Source organism: Rhinatrema bivittatum, chromosome 2 (assembly GCF_901001135.1).
Source record: "Rhinatrema bivittatum chromosome 2, aRhiBiv1.1, whole genome shotgun sequence".
NCBI classification, from domain to species: Eukaryota; Metazoa; Chordata; class Amphibia; order Gymnophiona; family Rhinatrematidae; genus Rhinatrema; species Rhinatrema bivittatum.
The window spans coordinates 458,596,881-458,606,686 of record NC_042616.1 but is presented as its reverse complement, the minus strand read 5'-3'; the positions used below and the strand labels follow the sequence as shown (position 1 = coordinate 458,606,686).

At 48.4% G+C, this 9,806-nt stretch overlaps 1 protein-coding gene across 8 annotated transcripts in view; it reads right to left on the bottom strand.

Annotated features, from left to right (window-relative positions):
• Window positions 1-473: 473 nt before the first annotated feature.
• MRTFA (myocardin related transcription factor A) overlaps window positions 474-9,806 on the bottom strand; it is a 308,975-nt gene continuing 299,642 nt past the window's right edge. For 6 of the 8 annotated variants that reach the window (XM_029590436.1, XM_029590440.1, XM_029590437.1 and 3 more), the window contains 2 exons: window positions 3,310-3,370; window positions 474-2,488 (listed from right to left, as the gene is read on the bottom strand). In XM_029590436.1, coding sequence (XP_029446296.1) covers window positions 1,953-2,488; window positions 3,310-3,370 — 597 coding nt within the window. In that variant the 3' untranslated portion in view covers window positions 474-1,952. The remainder of the gene's footprint in view (window positions 2,489-3,309; window positions 3,371-9,806) is intronic. The other 2 variants (XM_029590438.1, XM_029590443.1) reach the window with 1 other exon arrangement.

The following is a 9,806-nucleotide window of genomic DNA, read 5'->3' as shown; positions in this document are numbered from 1 at the left end:
CAAAATATAGCAAAAACGCTTTCAAGAGTTTGGAACTCTACAACCGCAAGGCTACTGCACCGCGGAAAAGAAGAGTCTGAAGGGGGACCTCGCGTGGACGTGTGGATAGCAGCAGGCTACCACAAACCTTTTCCGTACCGGGCTCCATCTGATGATGTCACCCCACATGTGAGGACAACCATTCTGCTTGTCCTAGGAGAATACAAATGTTTTTGAATAAATAAAAATAAAGATGTGAAAATAGGGTGCCCGGAATTGCTCATGAGAGAAGAGTCTCTCTCATACTTGTGCCAAGTTCCAGAAGCTGCCAATTTAAAGACTTTAGAGTGGCTGTAAAGTTCTCACAGCCAATCTTAAAGACTGGAAAATTGGAAGCTGAACACACACACACACACACACACAAACAACCATGAAGGGCTCAGTCGCATTGTAACACTGTACCCGCACAAGCAAAAATTCAGACTACTCCGTTGTGCAACATAGCATTTTACCTTTTTTTTTTTCACTTTATTTTTTTTGTCCTTGTTTTTTTATTTATAAAAGATTCATTACAATTTACAATCAGTAATTTTTGAGTTTATGTTGTTTGTACCAGCATTCATTTAGGGAAATCTGGGAAGACCACCTCCCACCAATCCCAGAAACAGAGACCCTTAACAAAAGTACATTCACCCTCCACCCTTTGATTTTCAACACCTTTCACATTCCCTAAATCCTCTCAGGACATAGGAAAAAAAAAAAGACAGCTGGTGATGGCCCAGCCTGCAGTTTTGCAATGCCATGTTTCCATACCACAGACAGTAAGTCTTTCAAAGTCTGGATTTTCAGTGGCTTTTTTCTTTCTCCTCCTTGGTGCCCAAGAAAGTGTCTTCGATTCTGAGCAGAGTATGGCGTGAAATACCCCTTTATGAGGAGCAATCTGTATAGCTATGGAGCGCTATATGCCCCAACTGAGCTTAACACCAGCATAACAGTCCATTGGCAGGTTAGGATGACCACATGGGTAGGGTGCCTTCCTGCTCAAGTCAAGTATTTTAATGTCTATATATTAAGATACCTTCTCCTTCCCTTGCCCTGAAGCATGGCTTACCATAATTTGGTTCCTAGGCAAAGTCTCCCGTTACCACATGTGTCTCTATTAACAACATGCAAGTACACCTGCTGCTGTAGAGAAAAGCCTAAAAGTATAACGGAAGGGATGTCAGAGGATCTTCTTAGGAAGAGACAGGTTTAATAAACATGAGCAGCCCGGAGACGGGGCCAGCCTGGCAGCTTCTGGGAAACCAGAGATAAGGTGCAACTTCAGGGAATGGGCTTGTATGCCAAGGGTGGACATGGAAATCGTAAGTCAGTGACTGTGTGTGTATAAGGAGGGTGGCGGGGGTGCCTTCTACCCATCAGGATATTAAGTAACAGTGTAAATGTCGGTAAGAGAGAAGACCATCCACCAGTGCACCCCAGGAGACTGATTTTAAGAGCATTGCTGTCACAGTTGTCAGAAAAAAAAAAAAGCAGCAGGGACTTTTCCTAACCACTTCTTCCCCAGCTCAATCAAACTGATCATGGCTGGAGAGCAGAACCACACACACACAAACACACACACAGCAGACTATAGAGAGACTTACTTGAAGGAGCTTAAAAATATCATTGGAGATCCTCAAAGAGAGGCAGTGTGCTTCTGAATCTCAGTAGCAACGCTACCCAGCCCTGTCAAAGCAGAACACAAATTTGAGGCAACTTCCTCCTCTGCATCAGTAGTGTCCACTCCGGCTCCCACCATCACCACCACCCACATGCCAGCACATTAGGAGCTTACAGCGAAGCAGCTCCAACTGATTTTTTTGGTTAATTGATTTCCCTGCAAAGCTTCCCTCCTACCTCCACTTTTCTTCTCTACATGGGGAAAGGGGGTGGGGCTGACTGCACATTTTTTTCCCCTTGGACAGGATAAACTACAAGCAAGAATCCCAGTGCAGATGTAAATCATGCCCATCAAGAAAGTCTGTGGAAAAAAGGCTGGGCGTGGTGTTGCTCAGCGGCGCCAGGCTCATGGCAGGCACCCCCGACAGTTCCAACCAGTCCATACTGTCAAGGTTCGTGTCACAAAGGTCCAAGGCTGTGCTGGCGCTCTCCTGGATAAAGTGCAATTCTGAGGTGTCCATGGGAGAAAGGGGGTGGTCCAAGAAGGCTGAGCTGCTCAGCATCTCATTGTGGAGGTCGTCGATTAGGGTCAGGGGGATCATGCCATCTTGGTCCAATGTCAGCAGTGACGCCCCTGTGGTGCTTTCTAAAAAATCCTCCAGCTTCCCCGGGGTTGTGATTGGACCCAAGGACACTGGCAAAGGAAGGCCAGTAGCACAATGGGCGGCTGGCGAAGAGGTGCCCATGGTTGCAGAAGGCTTGGAAGAGGGTGGAGGCATCTCCTTTAGGGCGGGGGATGGCTGCTCTTTGTATTCTGTATACATTTCTGTAAAAAGAGAGAGGGGGGCTGGGGAAGATCAGAACAGACACTATAAACTTTACATTCTCCGATCCACAGAGCTTTCATATATTATGAATCAGCCCAGGAAATCCTGTCATCTGACAGATTGAAGAAGGCTGTACTGATCTGAAACATAACGCCTATATACATGGGCAGCTGTTTTGTTTTTTTTTTCAATTTCCAGTTTAGATTCTTTTTTATTATTTTTCTGAGTAAATAAGAGGATTAAAATGTAGCAGGTTACTGCCACAGAGATTTACCAACAGGGGATGTCACATCATACAGTCAAACTTCAGAAATTAGCACAGCTAATAAATGAAGTTCTGTCATAAAAAAAGCTGCTGTGCTCCTCTCACCTCATGAGAGCAGAATATGTAGCATCCAGCTCCTCCTACCCAAATTCAGTCTCATTTCTACTTCCTTTAGTCATTATGGTAGCACAATAGCACCAAAGGGGAAACAAACAAATAAAAAAGAACAAAACCCATGGCAGATATGCTGAAGTGGTTGTACAAAGCTCTTCATATAAATTCCCCCCCCCCCCCCCTCCCGAACAGGTAGGTAGGCTACACCTCAAGCTTGGCATACATCTGTGCAGAGCACAAAAATACAAACTTAATCATTCCTGCAGAAAAAAAAGATGCTTTATCAAAATCTAAAATTGTATTTTAAAAATGAATCACTGCAGCCTTTACATCATTCCCAAGCCCTGGGCCAGCATGTGAGAGTGCAGAATTTAAGCCAAGAACTGAACTCAGATCCCTCTCTCTGGCTGGCAATGAGCCACTGGGCCAGCATTTCTAAGTACTTCTAAAAGTCTCTCTTACCTCCGCTCTGAATAAGAATGTCGATCAAGTCATCCATCTGCTGGCTTGAAGACCGGCTTGCCTAGAAATAAAGACACTGCTAAGACCAGTTTCAAACTCCGCATCTACCCTGCAAATCAATCCGAAGGCACTGTGGATAAGATCCTTTTAAGTACACCTAGTCCATTATGTCAAACAGACTTTTGATCAAAGCTCCGCCTGGCCTCTCTGCAAAAAGCAGAGTTGCTTACCTGTAACAGGTGTTCTCCTAGGACAGCAGGATGTAAGTCCTCACAGATGGAGCCCGGCACGGAATACTTTTATCAAAGTTTCTAGAAACTTTGACTGGCACACTGAGCATGCCCAGCATGCCCCTTATCCCCGCGGGGTCCTCCTTCAGTCTCGTATCAAAGCATAAAAGATGAGCAAAAAATAAAATAAGAAAACGCACATGAACCCAACTCCATGGGGTGGCAGGTGGGTTTCCGGAGGACTAACATCCTGCTGTCCTGGGAGAACACCTGTTACAGGTAAGCAACTCTGCTTTCTCCTAGGACAAGCAGGATGGTAGTTCTCACAGATGGGTGAATACCAAGCTGCAGGCTTGTCCCCGGAATACACTGGGCCAACGGACACCCAATAACGTGCAACAGGCACAACAACAGGGGAGCTGTTGGTAACAACGGGGCAGCCTGATCCACAGAAGGGGCCCTAGGCAGGGAGAGTTGGGTTCTCACACTTGGAACAGGGTGCCGAGGACAGATTGGCCGAAGATGCTATCCTGTTGACCATCCTTGTTCAGACAGTAGTGGGCAGTAAACGTGTGGAGGGGACTCCACGTCGCAGCCTTCCAGATTTCAGCAATTGGAACTGCATGGAAGTGGGCTATGGACGCCGCCATGGCCTGTATAGAATGCGCTGTCACACGGCCTTCTAGTGTATGGCCCGCTTGCTCCTAGCAGAAAGCGATACAGTCCGCCAACCAATTGGACAGAGTCTGCTTGCTCACCGCAACCCCAAGTCTGTTTTTATCAAAAGAGATGAAGAGTTGGGTGGACCGCAGTGCCCCCCAGATAAAAAGCGAGAGCACGCTTACAATCCAAGGTGTGCAGAGCCTGCTCACCTCGGTGGGACTGTAGCTTCGGGAAGAAGGAGGGCAGGACAATGGACTGATTCAGATGGGTGAGTGCGCAGCACCACTCTGTCATGGAAGAACCTTATGTAAGGCAGATAGATCACTAGGGTCTGCAGCTCACTGACCCTGTGAGTGGATGTAATTGCCACTAGAGTAAGAGAACCTTCCAGGTGAGATTTTAAAACTCGCAGGAGCGCAGAGGCTCAAATGGAGGCAGCATGAGCCGCGCTAGAACAATGTTGAGGTCCCAGGCTACAAGAGGACGACGCAGTGGAGGCTTCAATTGAAGTAAGCCTCTCATGAAGCGCTCACTAAGGGCTGCAGCGAAATTGGAGTGTCATCCACTCCGCAGTGGTAGGTGCTGATGGCAGGTGGATCGAAGTAGTCTGAGAGACGCCACAGGTAGTCCAGGAGCCAAGGCGTGGGACAGGTGAAAGGGTCGAGATCCTGCTCCACGCACCAGACTGGAAATCTCTTCCATTTTAACTAGTAGGTCTTCCGCGTGAAAGGCTTACAAGAAGCTACCAGGACCTGTGAGACATGGTCTGAAAGATCTAGGGACTATAACACTAGCTTTTCAACTTCCAGGCCATGAGGCCAACGACCGAAGGTTCGGGTGGCGCAGCTTGCCCTGATCCTGTGATGAAGTCAGGAGAGGTGCCCAGCCGGATGGGCTCCTGGATCGATAGGTCGCGCAGGATCAGAAACCAGACCTGCCGCAGCCAAAGCGGGGCTATCAGGATCATGGAGCCTCCATCCACTTGGAGCTTCATGAGGGTCTTGCCTATGAGTGGAATTGGAGGATACTTATATAGGAGACCCACTCTCCAGGACTGGGTGAAGGCATCCACAGAGTTCCCGGGTCCCCCTGGAACAGGGAGTGGAAGCAGCTCACATTGTGGTTCTGAGGGGACACGAAGAGATCTACATCTGGCAGACCCCACCTGCAGAAGACCTTGTCCACCATGGAGGGTTTGAGAGACCATTCATGAGGGTGGAACGACCGACTGAGGCGGTCTGCCACCACATTCTCCATCCCCGCCAGGTACACCGCACTCAGGAGCATGGACCGTGACAGGGCCCAGGCCCAAATCTGCACTGCCTCCTGACAGAGGAGATAGGAGCCAGTGCCCCCCTGTTTGTTCACGTACCACATGGCCACTTGGTTGTCTGTTTGTATTAAGACTTCCTTGTGGGACAGACAGTCCTGGAATGCATAGAGGGCATACCGCATTGCCCGGAGTTCCAGAAAATTTATCTGGATTCTCGCCTCGGGTTTCGACCACACCCCTTGTATGCGGAGGCTGTTGACAGGGGCACCCCAGCCGATGTCGGAGGCATCTGTGGTGAGGATCACCTGAGCAGGAGGGGGCTGAAAATGAAGTCCCTTGCTCAAGTTGGCTTCCTGTGCCCACCAGGCGAGGGAGAGCTGAAGCTCTTTGGTGATCTGGACTAATGCAGAGAGTTCCTGAGAGGCTTGGTGCCACTGGGACCGCAGAGTCCACTGCATTACCCTCATGGCCAGGTAGATCATTGGGGTTATGTGCACGGACGACGCCATGTGACCCAGCAACTTCAAAAGCAGGCGGGCGAAACTGTCTGCCTTGGGCGGACCACCCTGGCTAAACCTGCCAGGGTGGCCCTGTGATCGCTGGGGAGGAATGCCCTGGGCACCGTGGTGTCCAGGTTCGCCCCGATGAAGCTGAGTCACTGGGATTGCATCAGCTGGGATTTTGAAAAGTTGATGAGAAAACTCAGAGATTAGAGGACCCTGACTGTCGAGTTCAAGGACTGCAGGACTTCCTCCCTCGAGGAACTGATGAACCAGTCGTCTAGATAGAAGAACACGTGCACCCCTCTGTGGCGCAGGGGTGCGCCAACCATCATCAGGCACTTGAAGACTCGGCGTGTGGAGGAACCCTGTACTGGAAATGCTGCTGGCCTATCATGAAGTGCAGGTATTTCCGATGAGGCAGAAATATAGCAATGTGTGCGTAAGTGTCCTGCAAATTGAGAGAGCAGAGCCAATCTCCCTGATGAAGAAGCAGGAGTAAGGTGCCCAATGAAACCATTTTGAACCGTTCCCACCAGAGTAACCTCTTTATGGCCCGGAGATCGAGAATGGGAAAGAGGCCGTCTGTTCTCTTTGGAATGAGAAAATACCTGGAGTAGAACCCCTGGCCTTGTTGGGCGCAGGGAACCAGTTCGATAGCTTTGGGCCGCAACAGGGCCAAGAGTTCTAACTTGAAGGTTGATGTGTGCTCCATGAGGCTCCACCCCTGAGAAGGAAGGGATCTGGTGGGATGCTGAGAAGATTCAGGCAGTAGCCCCGTCTCACAATAGTTAACCCCCATTGGTTGGTGATGATGGGGGACCAGCGCTCTGCAAATAAGCAGAGGCGGCCCCCAACCGGCGAGTCGGAAGCTGTGGGCACTGGGGTTAGGTAGTTGCTCTCTCTGTGCCAGTCAAAGCCGGCCACTGGGCCAGATTGAGACGTGGGCTGGGCCCGAGGCGCCCACTGTTGGCGGGAGTGGCCCTTTGGGGCAGCTCGAGCTGATCGAGCACGTGAGGCCAGAAGATAGTAACTCCGTTGCCTACAGAAAGCCTTCCTGGGGTGCCTAAGTGGCACCCTGCGGGTCGCTGAAGAGGGGTCCGAGGTGGTAGTGGACAACTGATGCAGATTTTTGTGATGATCTTTTAACTGGGCCCCCGCGTCTCGGACCTTATCCCCTATACAGGTTTTCCTCTGTATAGGGGAGGTCGGCCAGCTTTTCCTGGACCTCAGGGTGAAGGGTGGAGGCCTTAAGCCAGGCCCAGTGCCAGGCATTAATACCGGCTGCGGGGAGATCCAAGATGGCGTCTTACTGAGAGGACATGGCGTTTGGAGCTCCGTAGTGTTTGCAAGAAATTACCTTCATTTTTACCTTCTGGGGATAGGCAGAAATGCCACACACCAAACAAAAAGCTCGGGTCAAAGAGGCTTCCTCGAGTGTCTCTAGCCCGACTCTGCAGCAAACAACTATAGCGGAGTTTTATCCCCCGGCAGTAACTCCAGTGAGGCCCGCGCTAGCGACAGTTGGAGAGCAAACGCTGTCGCATGCGGCTGAAATAACTTTAAGCCCTGGAGCCCCGCTGACACCTCCCCCCCCGACATGGACACAGGCTGCGAACACTGAATCGCCTCTACAACGGAATGCGCTGGATGGGGTGAGTTCACCCGAGGGGTGTATCGCAGGGGAGAACTTAACTTTGCCTATGGAGGGAGGACGATTGGCGTCAACCCCAGTGGGGGGAGGGGAACCCTCCGAAAGCTTTGGAGCCGTAGGAGGAGAGAGAATGGCCTTGGAAAATTCCACAGAATTGCCTAGAGCTGAGGAAAATATAAATGTTGTCATACAAGCGATCTCTTTTCCGGAACTGAAACCGCTAGAAAAACCTGAGAATATTACCATGGAATCGTTATGGCTAGCTATAGCCACACTCCTAAACTCTTTAATGACGATATCAGGTCCTATGAAAAATATGCAAGAAATTTGTGGTAACTTGAAAGCGTCAGTGGAGAAACAAGAGAAGAAAATGATTCAAATGGAGGAGAAAGTAAATAAAATTGAAATTGTTCAAGATACGTTGATAAAAACTGATATTGTTATGAATAGGAGGTTAGAGATAATTGAAAACGGCTTGAGAGATACTAATATTAGAGTATTGAATTTTCCTAAATGCAATTCGATATCTCCAAAGGAACAATTTAAAAGTTATTTGAGAGATGTTCTTAAAATCACTTTGGAAGAACAACCTAAAATAATTAAAGCATATTTTGTGTCTGACCTCAAGGAAACATCTGAGAATCAAATGCGATCTGGTGAAAATGTATTACTAAATATTACTGAATTTCTAGAAACCACACAACAACAGCAATTAGAAGGAAGAGGAACTTTATTGGTGAAGTTTTCAACACCATCGGACAGAGAAAATATTATGAAGAAGTTCTTACAAAATCGATCTGTTTTATATCTAAACCAGAAGGTTTGGATATATATCCGGACGTTTCCAAGGAAACACAAAGAAAGAGAAAAAAATTCTTGACATTGTTACCTGCAGTTAGAAGTCATGGAGCCCAGATAATTCTGAGGTTCCCATGCAAATGTGTTATGAAAGTGTCTGGAAATAGATATGTTTTCTATGAGCCAGATCAGCTCGGCAATTTCTTACAATTACATCAGTGGACATCAGATCCAGGCTGAATCAGCGAATTAATACATAACTGCCTTACTCCCAGTTTTCTTTTATCATGTGTTTGTTAAATTGCTCTAAAGTGGAATGGATCTCCCCCTTGTTGTATAAAAGTGCCACAAGCAAGTAGTAATATTATACTTTAGTTTTCCATCTCTATTCTATATTTCCTTTAAAATTTTATTTGATGGTACTATTAGAGAATTGGATAATTGTAAAAAGATACCTTAAATAATGGAAATACTATGCTTATTTGCTGAACACGTAATAATGTTTTGTGTTATTGAAATTGCAAAATTAAAAATTAAAAAAAAAAAAAAAAAAAAAAAAAATTCCGGCTGCGGATACCCTTGCCGCCATCTCAAACACGTCATAGGCTGCTCGCAATTCATGCTTGCCAGCCTTGAACCCTTTTTGTAGAATGAACTCCAAGCCTTCTTGGAACTGCTGGGGGAGACCTTCAGCTAACTCCTGGACCTGCTTCCGGTAATGAACATTCCAGAGGTTACGGTTGTACTGATTCATGTACAACTGATATGCCGCTATACGGGCAATAAGCATAGCCCCTTGGAAGACCTTACGTCAGGGCGTTCGAGGCTCTCTGGTTCTTCCCCGGAGGGGCAGAGGAGTGAGTGCGGGCGGGCCCTCTTGGCCTTCTTCTGCGCAGACTCCACCACCACAGACTGATGTGGGAGCTGACTTTTTTGGAAGCCTAGGGTCTGCTGCACCAAATAAATGGCGTCCGTCTTCTGGCTGACTGGGGCTAAGGAGCCTGGGTGCTCCCATAACCGGTAGAGGAGCTCTAAGAAGACCTCATGTACCGGAACTACTGCCACCACCTCCTTAGGAACGTCCATGAATTTGAGGACCTCCAACATTTTATGGCGGGTGTTGTCTTCCGTTAATAGCTGGAAGGGAATGGCCTCTGCCATCACCAGCACAAAGCTGGCAAAAGTCCTCCGGGGGTAAGTGGTGCCTGTCATTCGGAGGCGAAGTTTCCGACGGAAGATCGTCTGAGGCGTCAAAGGAAAGCTCGGAGGAAGCATCGCCCCAGGGATCAAAAGGAGCCTTCTCTTCACCACCAAACTGTTTGGGTCGAGGAGGGAGTCCAGATCCTGGGTCTCGGGGCACCGGCATCAATGGCCGATCA